At 54.3% G+C, this 18543-nt stretch overlaps 1 protein-coding gene across 6 annotated transcripts in view; it reads right to left on the bottom strand.

Annotated features, from left to right (window-relative positions):
• PLXNA1 (plexin A1) overlaps positions 1–18543 on the bottom strand; it is a 239942-nt gene that overhangs the window by 148610 nt on the left and 72789 nt on the right. The window contains exons 4-5 of one of the 6 annotated variants that reach the window (XM_065408679.1): positions 17511–17520; positions 3312–3350 (exon numbers count right to left, since the gene is read on the bottom strand). The exons of 4 other annotated variants lie outside the window; for them this stretch is intronic. In XM_065408679.1, coding sequence (XP_065264751.1) covers positions 3312–3350; positions 17511–17520 — 49 coding nt within the window. Of the gene's footprint in view, positions 1–3311; positions 3351–5816; positions 5833–17510; positions 17521–18543 lie in introns of all 6 variants that reach the window. One more of the 6 variants, XM_065408678.1, reaches the window with a different exon arrangement.

Raw genomic sequence — 18543 nt, 5'->3', positions numbered from 1 at the left:
GCTTCAGAATAATTGCTCCAGCCCAAAGAGGGATGGAGCTGAGCCCCTAATAGCGTGGGACACGCTGGAAGGGAGTACATGACCCTCACCAAGGCAGGCAGGCAGGCAGACAGAGACACACAGCTCTCTTGCACCTGGGCATCTCTTCTCCTGTGAAAGGAGAGGCCAAAGGCAGCAGACGGACAGTGTCAAAGGCAACACCCAGCAGCTTAGGGTTCTCGGAGCACAAAATTTAAGGTTGGGAGGCAGTGGGGAGGGGGGATTAAACTACTACTGGGTTGTCAAAGGGCCCTAAGGTGGGGCGGGGGAGAGGGGAGGGCTTTTAAGGGTCCGAAGTTTCACTTACAGTTCATAGTAGGTAAATTAAAGGGAGTGAAAGGTTTGGGGAGAGCAACGTTCCAGGAGTGGGGGGAACCTTTCCACAATACACCTCACGGCCCCCACCCCCTGGGGAAGGCTTTCTACAGTGCACCTCACCCACCCTAGCTCCCCAAATCCTCACCACCCCCACCCCGGGGAAGGCTTTCTACGGTGCACCTCACCCACCCTAGCTCCCCAAACCCTCACCACCCCCAGCCCCGGGGAAGGCTTTCTACGGTGCACCTCACCCACGCTAGCTCCCCAAACCCTCACCACCCCCAGCCCCAGGGAAGGCTTTCTACAGTGCTCTTCCCTCTCCATAGCTCCCCAACCCCTCACCACCCCCACCCCTGGGGAAGGCTTTCTATGGTGCACCTCACCCACCCTAGCTCCCCAAACCCTCACCACCCCCAGCCCCGGGGAAGGCTTTCTACGGTGCACCTCACCCACCCTAGCTCCCCAAACCCTCATCACCCCCAGCCCCGGGGAAGGCTTTCTACAGTGCTCTTCCCCCTCCCTAGCTTCCCAAATCCTCACTGCCCCCACCCCCGGGGAAGCCATCGTACCCAACGGGATTACGGTCTAGCCCCTTCACCTTTATTTTTAATTCAGAAACAGGATGGGAGAAGGACAGAAAGTGGAGAGGGAAAGCTTCTCCCACAGTGAGATGGGCTAGACTGGCAAAGTTTCCTTGCAGGGAAAGGGCAGGAGAACCAACACTTGGGGGAATTTAAAACTGGACTGGAGAATAGACTGGGGGGTACCTGACCTGCCCTTGGCCTCATGGGGGAGAATGGATCCAATGGGACCTGTAGTCTATGGAGGGCCTTTTCCAAGCCTTCAGCGGGTAGGACGGGGAACTCTGGTACAACCAGGATGTCACATGCAGAATGCACCCTCTGAAAGGCAACAGCCATTGAACTTTGCTACAGGCAGCTCTGAGGAATCCGCTTCCACCTCCCCTTTCCAGTGGGTGGGGGGTATTTGAGGGATGGGGAGGAGGATGCAGGTTAATCATAGCAAACCCCTTCCTCCCCCCAGGAACCATGTTTCTTCCTGCCTACCCTGCTCTCCTTCACCCAGGGGAAAAGACCGTTACCAAAAAAAACTCCATTAACCTTTCTCCTCATCCTGATGCTGATAATTACCCAATACTAATAATTACTCGTGCTAATTTCTCACTCAGAATTCTTGTCCTCATTCTGCCTGTCTTGTGTGAGCCGAGCGGAGTCCTCAGCCAGGAGTTACAGGCTGGCTTCAGGCAGCAGCCTTAACGTGCTGTATCACAGAGGGAGAGAGGCAAAGGGGGGCTGGAAGGAGGCCCCCCAGGAGAGGAAGGGACTCCGAGTCCTTGAGGGGCAGGCTGAGATGGAGAAGCCACATGGGCAGGGTCTCTCTGCCGTAAGGCCTGCAGGGGCAGTGCGTTAAGTTCCTAGGAAAGCTGCAGCCTCTTCTGCCCACCACCGTCAACAGAAGGAGTGCCAGAGGGAACCAAAAAGAGGGGGTGCTGGTCAGGTTGGGGAGCCATGCTGGGCGATGGGGGGGAAAATATGGGGATCCCAAAAAACACCTCACCACAAACAAATGTGTGGTTCGACATTAGAACTCCCTTAAGACTGTAGGCCCCTGTTCTCGGTGAGCTTCACCAGCTGGCTCCAGGGGACAATCCAAGGCGTGCAATCCTCTGGGAAACCTCTCTTTTTTAGGGGAGGCTACTCGCGCGGCATTTCATCTGCAGAACATGGAGCCCCCACATCACTGCAACAGTGCCATCTCTAGCATGGACACCGCTGAACAAACACTGACCACTCACTCAGCAAAACGTACAACGCAGTCAAACCCCACTGCTCCAGGGAATGCGGCAACCCCAACACCTAGCTCAGAGGCATGAACTTTTCAAGCAATCAACGGATCTGAGCAGAGCTGGGTGGATTTCAGGCCGAGCTGGGCTGATTCAGGGGGCCAGGTGGGAACCCTTAAGCTAAACAAGGGGGGTTCCAGTGGTGCCCTGCCTCCAACCAGGCAAAATTTTGCAGTTTCATTTCAAGCTTTTGACTTTGCTCGATCCCAAGTGAGAAGCGGAGCCGAGGAAATGGGCCAGTGACCCCATGTGAGCCAAGCCAGCCGAGTCACATTGATGAAGCCACGAGACCGGCACACTGCACTGCAGAGCCCAAAGTGCTCGAGATCCACAAGATCCCAGGGCGCAGGATGGATGCGGTCTGTCCCTCTGATCTGAACGGACTCCCGACCCTTTCCATCTTGTGCAGGAGCAGAGCTCTTCCCGCTCCTTCCTCTCCCTGCAGTGAAACGTGCTGGTTGTCTGGGCAGAAGCAGCAGGGACATTGCTCCCTGGAACCATCCCTGTCCAAATTTACACAGGCCAGCAGCCCAAGTGCTCCCCTGCTGGGCGCAGTGTTATCCCAGAGGAACTAGATCAAGCTGTTACCTCTGCTGCCATGGCAGCGGGGCTGCTATCTCTGGAGGGCAGGACCCAAACGTGGGAGGAGACTGGAACAAGGAAATTACAGGGTGAGATTTTTAAGGGACCAACTCTAAAAAATAGCTAGTGGCCTGAGGTTGGTTTGCAAGTAATACCCGTGCAAAAGTGTCTCCATGGCGGCATGTGCAAATAGCTGGTCAGGAGCCGGTCTCCCTTTCCACGCGAGCAATCAGAGGATTTTCCTTTGCAGTCACAGGAGCTGCATTTTTGCAGACCAAGGCCTGGGGCTTGTGGAAGCAGGGCCACCCGGGGGCGGGCGGGGGGCGGGGGGGGGGCAAGTGGGGCAATTTACCCCAGGCCCCCACAAGAATATAGTATTCTATAGTATTGCAACTTTTTTTTAGGGAAGGGGCCCCCGAAATTGCTTTGCCCCAGGCCCCCTGAATCCTCTGGACAGCCCTGTGTGGAAGTGTGACCGTAAGGTTCTCACTGAAGCACCCAGCAAAACCCCTCATCAGAAGTTTTAAAAACTGCTTGAAAATGAATCCTAGCTGAGAGCGTGACCCTGCCAAGTGAGCTGGGTCAGCTTTGCAGCAGCGGGATACACGGCCCCAGCAGTGCAATGGCATGGGATGCGCATTCCAGAGGGGTATTCTCTCTGTGTCGCAGGGGCGTTCTCTTCCCCACGACACACAGTCACTGGGAGAGGAGAACTCCTGAAGATGATCAAGAAAAGGACTGCATGCAGTCAGCTTGGAGGTTATAATACTTCGCCTTTCCAAAGCACCCTCTCTCCAAGAATCTCAAAGCACTTTACAAACAGCAATTACATTTAGAATACCCATGCCTGGCAAGTTCTACGTGAGTATCACCAGCCCCCTTTTACAGATGAGGAAAATGGAGTGCAGAGAGGGGTCACACTCCGGAGTCCGTGGCAGAGCCTGGTATAGGCCTTAACCACAAGACTGTCCTTCCTCCCCTGATCTCTGGGTAGAAGTGTCAGAGACAGGTGCAAGCAGAGCTGACTCCCTGTAACAGGAAGCAGGGTCTGGGAAGGTTACATCCAAGCATGGGCCAGGAGGAGCTTAAGGGAGGGGGCGACATTCCTGAAGTGCAATGTGCAGAACCTGCTGCTTCTTGTCTCCCTACACACACATTCGCTCCCTGGCACTCTGCCTTATTTCTCAGCTCTTTGCCTCTTAAACTGAACTCAACATTAATGGGGGACATCTATTCTCGAGGAGCAAAAGAGCAGCAGGACCCAGCCAGCAAAGGCTGCAGCTAAGCCAGAATCATGCCCAGCATGCCAGAGGCAGGTGCTTATCTAAAGGGGACACACCTTGATAAAGATACAGCCTCCCAAGGGCAGCACTAAGCTGACCTCCACAAGTCACCTCAGGTGGAGATCGAGGTCAGACACTGGCAGGAGGTTTGAAAGGGCTGGATGGTTTCAGGACTGCTAATAACAACATTTGTAGCTCGAGTTGCCAGGGAAAACCAGATCTCATGTACCATGGTGTATGCCGAACATTTGGAGGGGTCAGAAAAGAATCTTCTCCATAACCCTCAATGTGATATTGCATAGACAGGGCAATTACATGCATTACAGGGGTTCCAACTTCATGCAGAAGTATCCCATATGAGCTCCAGCTGGAAGTGGGATTCCAGCCTAAAGAGAGCAGTGATCTGATATTGCGTGGTAGGAGAAGTGATACTGGACTCAATGGACTCCTTGGTCTCATGCTGTAGCTATTCCTCCATTCCTAAATGGCTGTGTGATTGTAAGAGAGAGAAGGTGGGGGAGAAAATATCTGTTATTGGACCAACTTCTGCTGGTGAGAAAGACAAGCTTTTGAGCTTACACAGAGCTCTTCTGCAGGTGATTACAAGTCATTGTCATTCTCCAGGTGACAGGACAACCAGGCCATTGATGACAGGACAGGTCATTGAGGACTAGTTTCTCAGGGGAAGAATGGCCTCCCCTCAGCTTGACACTAACCCCAGCACAGGGAGGCAGGTCACAGGTAGCCAATGGTTGATGGCAAGTCAGCTCAGTTGATGGCAAGTCAACCCAACCCCATTCACAGCAAGACTACAGAGTTAGTTCATGGCCTATCTCAGAGGCTTGTGGCTAAACAGAGCCATTCCTCTGGCTGAGGTTTAGGTGGCTCCCCCCACCCTTCCACCACCCCACGGATTCCAGTTCCTGTCTTGCTTTGATTTTGCATCAGCTCCACTTGAAGCACCCTAACGAGTGCCCTGGATCAAGGAGCTGTTCAGAGCGTGTCCAAACCCAATAGAAGAGCGAGTTATGGGGATGGAGCAGCTACAAGTGCCACTGTTAGAAAAAGGCTGTAAACAGTTTGATCCCAGATGGAAACCCTCGCAGGGTGCAGAGAGACAGGACTAAGACATGGCCACAGTGCACATTGCTAGGCCAGCCACCTTCCCAGCTCTATGCTTCAGCGGACAGTCACTGCATTGATACACTGATGCTGGGAACCATGATACAGTGCTGATCAACATTCCCTAAGCACCAAAGGTGTGCCTTCCCAGCGTGTACTACATAGCCTGGACATTGGGGACCCTAATACATGAACAGTCTGTGTAGGGGAATGTGGTTGTGAGTTGGGGGTAGATGGAGTGTACAGTCCCATCTGGGAAACTCCCCTGTGACACATGGTTTTAGCTGTTCTGGATCCTGCCAGGCAGCCAATACTCCTACATGCCCTAACCCAATGACATTTCCCCCGCACTGACATAGGAGTACATCACAGGATGAGCAATTGTAAATATCACAAGAGGTTTCTAGAAGTTTCTCAAGGCTTCAGACCCCCCGCTGAGACAGGGTCGAAAGGTTTCCTGTGGTGCTCTTTCCCTCCAGGAGAGGTGTGATGGGAGGACCCTCAGCTGGGGAAGCCAGGTCAGGCTGCCAGCCATCACAGGGAAATGTTATTCCCCACTCAAATGGGTGGACTCTTATTTTGGGACACAGCAACATAATCACAATCACCACATGACGATCCTGGCTCATGACATAATGCGGCTTAGCATGGTGACAGGAACACTACGCATTGCACGATGCACTCTAGTTACATGATCACAATCTGTTTGTTCTACAGGACCCCCACCACATTCAGTGCATGAGACGGAGAGTCAACGAGGCAGAAGGCTGCAAAAAGAGAAAGGAAGACACTGGACTGGGATCCTGGAAATCTAGGTTCAATTCCTGGCTCTGACACAGATTTCCCTCTGTGAGATCAGGCATGGTTATCATAGTGTATATACACAGGGTTGCACAGGCAACCTTAACTTATGATTAAGGGTTAAGGTTACACAGTCCACCTTAATTGTGGCATTTCCTAACTTTCAAGGGTTTGGCCTTGGAACATTAATGTTCTTTTAACATAGTTTTTTTTTTCTGCATAACTATTCCTATTACTGGAGCACCCAAAAGCTCCAGGCAGGATCTGGGCCCCACTGCATTAGGCATCATACAGACACGTCAACAATCTCTGCCGTAAGGAACTTACAATATGAAGAGACAAGCTGCAGTGGGTGAGCATGTCAATTGGGGGGGTGGGGGACAGTAACGAGAACGTATTTCACTGACACTAACAGTGGGCACAACTCAGTGGACGTGAATCCATTAAAAGGTTTCAATATTTTGCAACCCCCCAGTGGCCGTCTCCCTACAGTAACGAGAACGTATTTCACTGACACTAACAGTGGGCACAACTCAGTGGACGTGAATCCATTAAAAGGTTTCAATATTTTGCAACCCCCCAGTGGCCGTCTCCCTCGCTGTCATTAGCTGGCAGCGTCACAGCAGAAGTAGGACTGGGGGAAGGCTGTGAAGGAGGACAGGGCTTTACACATTAGTTCAGGGAGTGTGCACCATGTGTTGGGGATGGGGTGGGAGAAAGCACACAGCTGCCTGGGGAGAATCTACAACACATTGGACTAATTCTCAGATTTTATCCATGTCGGAGATTTCCTTGGTGCTCCACACTTGCTGGGCTTGCCATACCCAGACAGCCAGAGCTCCCCTTCTCTTAACTAGGAGGAGGTAGGGTACCTATAGGAACAACGCAAGGGCTAGCCAAACAGGTCATTAGGCAGTATGTGATACAGCTCATAGGCAGGAGGGCCAGTTTGGCTCATGTCCTTAGACCCTGTCCACAGAGGGAAGTTACACTGGATTAGAACATGCTGGCTAACACAAGGTTGAACAGTGTGTAGACAAGGCCTTATGTTTAATATTAGGTCACCTGGGCACAGTTAATTCTCAGGTCCAACAGGTTCCCTCCAGCTGACACAATGGTAACCATGGCTGTCCCTGCCAGCACTGTATTTCCCAGGGTAGGCCAGGCTTAGAAGGTGCATTTTATGCTGGTGACAACCCTGGAGATTGCAGCCCCTCTGCCTGCAGGTCAAAGAGTGCGTGGGCAGGAGAAGTAGAGCGAGCTCCCCTCACCCCAAAGGCCTTGGGCCTGCCCCAGAGAATTCCCTCGTAAAAGGAACAGGAGAGTTCAGCATTTGGTAACTGCACTGAGACTCACCAACTCATTACACATGTGTCCCCAAGCAGCAGCCAGATGGAAGCAATTCTCAGCCACTCCCACCCCCTGGCCTGGATCCAACTGGCTCTTTCTCCCCTCACAGTGCCGGAGCTGTCTAGGCTCCCAGAAAGCGCTTCGATCTGGCACTTGCACCGGAAAGCACTCCAGCTAGGAGGGACGGCTGGACCCCAGCACCTGCACCGCGGAAAGGAGTCCATGGTGCTCGCTGAATTTCACCCTCCGCTGCCATGCCCCTGGTTCCCCCCAGCCTGCGCCTCGGCTCTGCCTAGGCACCGTCCCAGCCCAGCCCCACACAATGCCACCTCACTCCACGGTGCAGGGGGAGGCTCAATGTTGCATACACAGAGTAGCTCTGCTGAGGATGAAGCATCCTATCAAGACAGGGAAATAGGGGGGTGGCTCCAAAACAGGGCGATGATCAAACAGCAACATAATGGGGGAACAAAAGAGGCAGGGGGAGGGGGCCTGACCCTCAGTGCCCCCCGCCTCCTTAGACAGGGGTCACACTTCCCCTCTCCACAGCCACCTCCCTCTCCCTGGTCCCTACCCTGGCTCTCCTCCCACTTCGCCAAGTCCGTCCCTCCCTGAATTCAGCATCCCCATCCCCTCCCTCGCCCATCCCTGGGTCCCACCCTGTCTGTCTCTCCCCACTGCGGGCCCCTCCCGCGCCAGATCCATTGCACGATCCCTGCAAGTCCCTACCCCTCCTGGCACAGCACTCGTGTTGCTTTGTACTCTTATCTGTGCGTGGCTGTGATTAATTCTCGGTGGCTGGCAGCAGCTACAAGATGGGGCGCTTTAGCCCGCTGCCATACTTCAAAGGCAGGGACTTATCTGCCTGAAACACACTTTGCAGCCTTTTCATGGGGACCCTTTCCAGTTCCACGGGGCAACGCAAGAGGGGCTTATTTATGGGTCTGCATTTCAAAGGGCCCTCTCCTTCCCTCCCCCACCCCCTCCTGGTTTGTGTTCGGCCCTGACACCTGCTGGAGGGGATGAGGAGGCACAGGTTCCCTTCCAGCTCCTAGCACTCACAGCAGCTGCCATGCTGAGCTGGCTGTGGAAGCTATTGGAGGGCAAAGGGACAGGCTGGGTAGGTGGGGGGGCTGAGCAGAGGCAGCGTCTGGCGAGAGCTCCAGACTCAGGGCTGCTGTAGGGGACGGTCAGTGCTGGTGAAATGGGCTGGAATGAGAGGCCCAGAGACACCAACCCTCTGCTTATCCTAAGAGCAGAGGAAAACCCCAACACCATCCCCAGCACTGTCCTCACTGCCTGCCCCCGGGACAAGAGGGGATGTCAGTCCTTGCCCTCACTAACAGGATAGCCCAAGCAGGGGCTGATTAGGGTTTTGTAGGGGCCCTGGGACAGAGCAAGTGAGGGCCCCTCCTCACCCCTTCTGCCTGCAGTCCCCCCGCACGCTTCTGCCAGGGAATTGGGTTCGGGGCATGGGGCTTGCTCCGCCCTGCCCGCCCGATGCTGTAGCCAGGGAGCTGGGTTGTGGCACGGGGAGCGGCTGGCGCACCGGGCGGAGCGGGGTCAGGGCGCACACGACAGACGTACACATACTGCACTGCACAGCAGAAGGAACTGCACCTTTCCCTTTCTACACCTCCCAGATGGATGGCGGAGCCAACAAGCAGCGGAAACCCAAGCCAACAAGCCCAGGCTCTCCTGAGCCAAGACAAGCCTGGGGTTGGGGCTGGGGCACGGGCACACGCTCCGCACTTCAGGCTCCGGTCGTTTGGGGTTTTTTCTATTAATAACAGAAGAATTTTGCTGTGGTGGCTGCCCCGCTTCCCAGCAGGGCTCAGAGCAGCAGGGACCAGGCAGGTGGGAGGAACAGAGGCTGAACGTTCATGCCGCAGCAGGAGGGGTTCACTAGTCCAGCTCAGCGGACTGCTCAGCCACGTGCCTCGCTGGGGGGGGGTTAGGGCTTCAGAGGATTTGAAAGGTTATTGACGGGAATCATTTCTTATAGAGTCTGTGCCTCTGATCCTGACTGAGCCACAACACAGTGCAAACTACATATAGGAACTGCCCGGCCCACCACAAACGCAGCCACCTCTGGAGTGGAATGTGCCAGCTGTTTGACAGGGCACAGCAGCACTGCATGCAAGAGCTTAGGGCAGCAAACGGAGAAATCCAACTGAAATTGCAGGGGGGTTTCGGGAGACAGAATGGAATTAACCACACTGGGATTTGGCCAGGACATTTGTGGGAAAGAGTGGGCAAGACTTGGGCTTTATGTCTCATCCAAAAGAGGAGCACTGGGATGGGTCTGGGGGAGGGGGCGATATTGAAACACAGGGGACAACTGCAGGTTCCCTCTGTGTGTACTGGAGCACAGGGACTCAGGAGAGGAGGGGGAGCCCCCCCCATATACATTCCATCTCCCGCCTGTCCTCAAGAGCCGCTAGGAGACCTGTGGCCCCCGACAGCTGTCAGGCTCAACCCCTCGCTCCCCCTCCCCATCTCAAATTTCTAAGAGAGGGGTCCTTATTGTGGGATCTGGTACAGGGGATGGGGCAGGGAGTGAGCAGCACCCATGCTGGGAAGAGCTATCTCAGCCCCTGCCCCCAGCCCTCCCGCTGGGGCACAAGTCACATATTTCCCCTGCTTTGAAGTGGCAGGGATGGAATGGTTAGGGCCCGCCCCACTCCAGAGAGGAATGCTGAGCAGAGCCAGGGCTGGGGGGAGGAAAGGGGAGGGCTCTTCACTAGGACTCCCTCCCAGGCCACATCTACACTAGCAGCTGCCTTACCAGTGCCAGCTAGGAGAGAGCACTTGAGCGGACAGGGCACAGGCGTTTGGCCCACGGGGTCACCTCCACAGCACTGAGGGTAGCGATGGTGAGAAGAGCGCAGAGGAATGCTAGTGCAGATACAGCCAAAGGGGAGCCCCCCTCCCCCCAACGTCTGTCCATCTGTCAGACCACATTAGACTGAGAAGCAGCTGAGTCCCCGACAAGTGCCCAACTGTTGGACACAGGTGCTGGCGTGAGTCAGCCTTCAAATAGCTTTGGGTCAGGACTGCAGTATTTCAGCAGAGCTGGGGCTGGGGAAGCCCAGGACTGGAATAGCAGAGGGCTGCGGGTCAGGACTGAGGAGCACTGGCAGAGCTGGGTGCGGGAAGCTATACAACTCTAAGTCACCCCTACCTGACTCATCCTTGGCTTCTAGGAGCACAAAACCCCACCCAAAACAACTTAAAGAACAGGGGAGGCTGTGCCAGCTGCATGTGCACAGGCTTTTGAAGCAGAGAAAATTATTGTCTCTTCAGAACAGCCTGAGGCTTGGATTTGCAGCCGGGGCAAGGATTAGAGAGAGCAATCTCTCGCAAATGATCCCCAACTACCGTGCTGCTAGGGGGATGTGAGATAGATGCCAGCTGAAGATGCTGTCTCTGGGATCATATCGGGGCCAGCGGGCAAGGTGGGTTTTCAAGGAGGGAACCTTTTCTAAGGGGGTCACTCTCAGGTGTTGAGGTGGGGCCTCTCAAGGAATGTACCCAGCATGTAACCACCCCACAGGCTCCCGACACCACAGCTGGCGCTGACTGATGCATCCACAGCTGCTGCTGATCTCCCCCACTTTCCCTGCAAGCCACTATGGGAGAAGCTCTGAACCAAGTCTGCCCTCCACAGAGGCTCCACAGTCCCTGCATTCCCATAGAGGAATCTAAACTATGTGGCATGAAGAGGGTGCTGGGCCTGGTGCTCACTCTCTGCAGAGGGAGGGGAGGACAGGACCAGCCTACCTTTGCTCTACCCTTCCCCCGCCCTCCCAGCCCTGGCTCCAGTTCCAACAGCTGCTGTTCAAAGGAATTTATTCTTCTCCGGTTGGTTACAGACATGTCTCTTTCCAGACAAGCAGCTGGCCCCCCATGGGCAAACAGGGCCTCGTGATCATGGCTGCCGGTGGGGTCTCTGGTGGAACATGGCCTTACTTGTTATGGAGAACTATGGGATTAGCCAGCATTTTGGAGGGCGGGGGGGAGGCTTCTCTATTGATTTATTGGTGCAATTTTCTTTGTGAAGAATCTCATGCGACTGACAGGGCACAAGCTCCCCATGCCCTGACACTAATGGGCATGAACCTCAGGAGCCTTTGGGATGGTGGGCATGAGCCCACACATACCTGGGGATCACAGGACAGTGGGCTCTGCACCCTGGTGGGCATACATCATTCTGACTCCCACCCACACTCAAACGCCAGCCCTGGAACGCTGCCCGTCTCAATATCCCAGCAGGGCTCAGAGCCTACAGGTTTATCGTGGGCACCCAAACATGACTGGTGTGTGTCTGGCATGACAGCATGTTGCATGGCGTGATGGAGGAGGCTACACACAAACCACTGGGCTATCACTTGAGACCACCAATGATGTGATGTGAGATCACAATACGACCATATTCTTTCGTGAGGCCAACCCTGCAGAGCTGGGAGCAGTATGGCCAGATTTGGCAGATAGGTGGGCTCATTCCCAGCCCTCACAGCACTAGCCCAAGGCAATGCCCCTAGCTTGAACCTTGCTGCCGCTTAGCCATTGTGGCCAACAGCGTGGCACGACAAGAACTGTAGGGGGCCCCTAGCATGATGGCACAGGGCTGACAAGGCGTCTCCTCACAGACGAGTGGGCCCCCAGAGAAGGAATTCACCAGAATGAGGGGAACGGCACCCCACCCCTGCCCAGTACCTGGCTGTGCCATAGCAAAACAGAGCCCTGCTGTTTCTGTCCCGCTTCAGTGACAGGCCCACGGGTTGAGCCTCTCCAATGAGCCCTATGAGCAGATGGCTCTGGCCTCTCTCTGCCCTGCCAGGCTCACCTTCCCCCAGTGGGATGAGCCCTGCGAACTTCTGTCCTCAGCAGCTGCTAGGAACCCTCTCCCCGCTCTCATGCCCTTTCTTTCCCCCCCCAAAAGGCGGGGCAGGTTATGCCTTCTCAGCTGGGATCCAACCATGGCGTCTGGTTTCAAACAACAGATACACAAAGGTCTCTGCTCTCCTCAACCTCAGCACAGCAGATCGGGCTCTCCCACTCATTTCCTCCCCTGGGTCACAAACAACCCCAGAGAGGATTAACTATCCATTTATTTCACTCCCTGCTCTTCCACCCCTAATAGATCCCTCCAGGGCAGCTCTGAGGCACAACCCAGGGGAAGCTTGCCATGACCCTGCCAGCACCCTGGACCTTGGTCTCCAGGCTGTCGGTCTAGCCCTGAGATGTCACAAGGCTTACTAAATACAATGCAGCACATTAGCTGCTGTAATGATGATACTGAGACAGGGCACAGAGCAATTTACCCATTCAGAGCACTGGACAGACATCTAGCTCAGCGGTTCTCTAACTGTGGGTCGGTACCCCGAAGTGGGTGGCGATCCCATTTTAATGGGGTCGCCAGGGCCAGTGTTAGACTTGCTCCAGCCCAGGGGTGAAGCCGAAGCTTAAGTGCTGCCCGCTCAGGGCTGAAGCCAAAGCCCGAGGGTGCTAATCCCCAGGGCGGCAGGGCACGGGATCAGGATCGGACTCCAGCCTACCTTCCCACCCCCACCCCCGACCCCTTTCCTGGGGTCGTGTAGTAATGTTTGTTGTCAGAAGGGGGTCGTGGTGCAATGAATTTTGAGAACCACTGATCTAGCTAATCCTCACAATCGCCCTGGGGAATGGGGCTGGGTCATTATCTCATTAGCCCCATTTTACAGCAGTAGAAACAGGGGCTGAAGAAATGCCCTTGATTGCCACACAGCAAATTGTGGTAGAGCTGGGATTAGAATGCATGGTTCCTGGCTCCCAGCTCTAGGCTCAGTCCACTAGACCACACTACCTACCTCTCAATGGCCACTGTATGTATGAAGTATTAGCATAAGTAACTCAAACCGAGCTGCCCTGCTCCGAGTGAACAGACAGCAGCTTCGATGATGCAGCTGCCTTGACTTTTGAATCCTATTTATTTTTGCTTACCGTATCAACAAGGATACCTGGCGCTTCACCCAGGATCTCAAGGCACCTTGCAAACACAGGGAAGTACTACAATCCCCATTTTGCAGATGGCACAGAGAAATGATGGGATCTGCCCAAGCGCTAGCAAAAATGGGATTAGCACCCAGCTCTCCTGATGCTCAGTCCAATGCTCCAACGACTGGCCCACATTGTTGTTAGTGTGGGGAATGGAGGTTCTCTTGGGCTGCAGAATATTCTAGTTGTTGGAAGGCAAGCAGTTCCCAAGGGTGTTTGCCGGCTACCGAAACCAAACGGCTAATTCCAGGTGTCTGGGAAATAAATATTGCCAGGAACACAGAAAGTTACCCAGGGCACTATGGGGAGATGCTGACTCAATCCCATCCCCACCCCCTGACTACCCCAAAACACACAGGGTGGGAGACCAGAGGAACTGCCAAGCTCCTTATCAGCTGGATGTCCTCCCCCACAAGTGATCACAGGCGCTCACCCCTCACGCCTGGCAGAGGTGCTTTCTTCTCATCAGTAATGTATTTGGGGAGGGGGAGATAAGCTGCCGACTTTCATTCTGAGAAACAGTTCCCATTTAATAAAGATTAATACAAGCGAGGTTTCCATCCCGGACCCTGCGTCGCCGCAAGCCAGAGAATATTGGAACTTTAATTATATCAGCATAATAAAGCAAAAAACAGGGAGATACTTAATCTAAATCAATGTTCATAACAGCAACAAACTCTAACAACTCACCGACGCTGACAGATATGACACTGGTTAATCTAACCAAATTCAAAGTGAATGTTATTAATAGTCCCGCTCAGCATGCGCACACATTACTCACATCACTAATCCCCGGTGCCTGGGCCAACGATGGAGAGGCCAGGCTGGATACCTGCAAACACACGCAGGGTCACTGCCAACACACATACACAGTGCCATGGGCATAGAATATCTCCCTCTGCACATACAGCACCCCAGCTGCTAGGGTACACACAACTATGCCCATGCACACAGCCTCAGCACACACCCCATGCACACACAGCTCCCCAACCACTGAACAAACCCAATCATTCATGCTCACACTAACTCACCCAACACACTTCCCCCCACACACAGCTCCATAACTACTGATGCATGTGCGCGCACACACACAGTTCCAACACAAACGCTCTTGCTTACAGAGCCTTTCCCCAACACACACACACACACACAATACACCAACCACTAGCGTGCACAAACACACACAGCTTATGTCCCAGCACAACCGCATGCATCCAAGCTCAAACAGCCTCTCCCCAGCACATACAGCTCCCCAACCACTAAGACACACAGACTCAACCCCAAAACAAACCCACCCATCCGTGGTCACACAGCCTCACCCCAACACGCAAACCAAGCATATACAGTATCCCCCCACTGCATCACAAGCATCCATGTCCATGCAGTCTCCACCCCGCATAGCGCCACCACATCCCCAGCCTTATCATCATCACACCCCTGCAGGGACAGAGACTTATGCCCTTAACACACCCATGCACAAGTACCCACAGACCTGCAACACACCCCGCTATGCACGCGTACCCTCAGGCGCCAACATTCACCGCCACCTTCATGCACTCACCGTCAGCGACCCATACACACAGAGACACGGACACCCTCCACATCTGGAGACACCTGCTGAACCCAGCTGTCAACTCACCCATCCCCATCCCTGGTCAACAGCAATAAATACAGCCTTAGGAGGAGGAACTGCATTTCACCTCAGGGCTGGACACAGGAGCTCTAGGAGGGGGAACGCTGCTTCCAGAGACATAACAGAACCCAGCTACGTGCTTGGGGCTGGGAGAATGGGAGACCCCGCGTGGAAATCACTGTGCAATTTACAACACTGGCCTCTATCTGCTGTCCAGGCTACTGTCTCATCACACTCCAGACAGGAAAGCTGGGTCCCTGACAGCCCAGTTAGTTTAATTCCTGAGCTGTGACCCTGAGCTACCCACAACACACTCATCGGACTTCTTGGGGGAAGCCATCTTCAAGCTCACCCTATCATGCTTCAGTTCCACCCCGAGCCAGAAGCCCACTGCCTCAACAACAGCCTCCATCACCTGACACCAGAGACTGAAAGAAACAGGGCCTGCTCCGTGGAACTTGGAGCCTATTCCCCTGTCACGGAGTCCCCGGGCGATGCTCTGGAACTGCTCCCTACAAAGCCAGTAAGGTCTCTGGTGAAGTCTCCTCTCTGTGAGCAGATTGTCTTCAGGGCAAGAAGCTCACACTGCTTCCACCTTCCTGGGTCTGACCTTGGAGCATTCAGCATCCTCTGCCCCTCCGTGCGCTTCCCACAGCGAGTCCGCCCAGGCAGGGTCCTGGGGAAGCCACAGGGTCCTGCACCCCCACTTCGCAGTCAGACGTGACTCTTAGCCAGCCAGTAAGACAGAGGTTTATTAGATGACAGGAACAGGGTCTAAAACAGAGCTTGTAGGTACAGAGAACAGGACTCCTCAGCCGGGTCCATCCTGGGGGGCAGCGAGCCAGACATCCACGTCTGCACTCACTCCACGTCCCCAGCCAACTCCAAACTGAAACATTATTGGGTTTGCCCTAGAAGACTCAGAAAGAGGGTGAGATCCAATGGAAACTGAGGGGGAAAGATGGAGAGACAGTGAAAAATCTCACACTGAGAGACAGCGAAAAAGGAACAGGGGATGGAAAACTCTAATGGCAAAAGACGCTATAGACACAGGTCCCCAGTGGTGCCCGCCAGCCTCAGAACTCTCCTTGCCCTAACATACAGCACCACTTTCTTGTAAGCTAAAATGGCTTTTTTTTTTTTTAACCTCTTCCTTTTGAGAAAATGCATGTTTAAATTACAGAGGGGAAGAGGCACGAAGCCAAACTGGCTGTATACAACCAATTAGAGCTGACCCAGGCTCTAGCCCTGGCCCCACACTCTGGAAAAGTTCGGAACAGGCCCTGACCCTGACCACAGCTCAGGACTGATAGAGCTCAACCCCCCACCAGGCTTGCGAGCTCTTTCAGGAGCTTGAATCTTTCTACCCAGCAGATCCATCTGCAGCCCATGAAAGAGAGGGAGCCACTCCAGCACAGCACGGGTTAAGAGCGACTCCATCCCACTATGGTCTCGCAGCTGATCCAGCACATCGGCCCCTGACCCAGCCCCCAGTGCCAGACACGAGCCTCCTGCATACAGAAACATTAGGGACACTAGCTGGCAGCAAGCTGCGGAGCCCACTCGCTCATGGCTAATCGCTTTCACCCCATCCCATACGATGAAGAGAGATACAAGACAAAGGCCCCTTTCTTCCCAGACTGTATTGCTGCTGGAGGTTATTAATCTCTCTGCAGGGGAGGGGAATGCTGGGCTTTGGCCAACATGCAACAAAGTCAAACATTTGTCTTAAAGCCGTAAAGGAGCCCCATGTGAGCATGTTCGTGGGCTTGCAACATGACCCAGCACCAAGTGGGGATGCTGTGTCAGCAGATTTGCTCACAGCACAAGTGCATGTGTGTCTGTAACACAACCCCCAACTCTCTCCAATCAAACCTCAGCAGTGAGGCGCCTGCAGGAGGCTGTGTGCTAGCAGGGGCTCCAGCCGAGGCGGGACAGGCAGTTAGGGCACACACACGCTCAGACTTTAAATGGGACAAAGGAGGTGCTGCAGCATAAACAGCTACCTGAGGGAAAGCTAGTGGCAACTCCTCAGAGACAGCATATGGCCTGTCCTCACTTGGGGCCATGGGAGAAGAGCCGTCTTGCCATTAGAGCAGGGGGCAGAGTCAGGACTCATGGGTTCTACTCCCATATGAGCAGAAGTGTGATCGAGTGGTTAGCCCAGGAGGCCAGGCCCTTGTCTTCACTAAGAAAGAGGGTGTTAGCTACCATATGGTAACATCCCAGCGTGGGCAAGGCAGTTGTGGTTGGCACACGAGTTAGCTGGTCGAGGCAAACCTTAGGATCCACCCTAGTGTTTACCTCAACCCGCTAATGTGAGAAAACTACAGACTGCCTTGTCCACACTAAGTTTGAGTTGGTGTTATTTACCCTGTGCTAGCTAGCCACTGACCCGCTGTACACCTTGGGAAAGTCACTTCAGCTGTCGGGGCCTCAATTTCCCCACCTGAAAACCAGGGATGATAATGCAGCTCACCCACCATTAGCTCCTCAGACGGAAGGGACAACGGAGGTTAGCTATTATTTGAGCACTGCTGACCTGCCTCTTCAAAAGGGCAAGGGTCTGAGAAGACACAGGGTTGGAGATGCCAATGGGGCTGGAAGAATCGCTCCAGTAATGAAGGGGTGGAGAGGGACGACTTGTTAAAATCTATGACAGAAATAATGGTTGGGATGGCTCTCATATCACAGATCCATTTACTTTGGAAACACCCCCACGGACAGGGCCCATGCAGACCTGTAATCCAGGGGCTCTCACAGGACAGACAATGCAAGAGAGTATCCCCATGGACACTCCAGACCGCTCCAGTCCATTGTCACTCAGGCCTCACAACTCACACCCCCCATCCAGCCCCCCACACTGTCCCCCTCCTGTCTGCCATGACAACAACGCAGCAACTGCAGTGATTGCCACCATGGAAAGTCCATACTCCAAAAGTTCTTTGAGGTCCTTCTACTGCAGCTGAGCAGCTGGAAAGAAGGGGAGTTCGCACCATGCAACCAGCCAGCCCTCCACTCCCCACACCACTGCATGGGAACCACTGCTCTGAGAGCATAGATCACATATATCAAAGGGACAATCCCTGCATCTGCAGAAGCTGGTCCCCATTTCAGGGCTGCAGGGCTTCCCCTCATGGGAACACGAGGCTGGCACCCCACCTCACATGGTGAGATAAGCACCTGTCCCAGCCATCCACCTGCTAAAGAGTACATCACTGTCTGGCTGCCTTTGGCTGGGAGATGGGCCACGGTAACCCCTTACATTAAGCCACATTCAAATGAAGAAGGGAAGGGAAGCAAAGGGGGCAGTTAAGTGAGGACGTGGTGCTGGAAAACTGCACTCAGGAGCCATGTACCCTTGCAGTGGTGAGGAAGGGGTTAGGATGCTTTCATTCCCCTCCTTCCCTCTGCTACACGCCCAGTGCGCTGAACCCCCACAGTTCTGTCCCCCAGTCGCATCTTCATCTCCATTCTCCGCACTCTCCCAACCCCACTCTCTTCTCCCCAGC

The sequence above is a fragment of the Emys orbicularis genome, chromosome 7 (assembly GCF_028017835.1).
Source record: "Emys orbicularis isolate rEmyOrb1 chromosome 7, rEmyOrb1.hap1, whole genome shotgun sequence".
Classification (NCBI taxonomy): domain Eukaryota; kingdom Metazoa; phylum Chordata; order Testudines; family Emydidae; genus Emys; species Emys orbicularis.
This window is presented reverse-complemented; position numbering and strand designations above follow the sequence as displayed.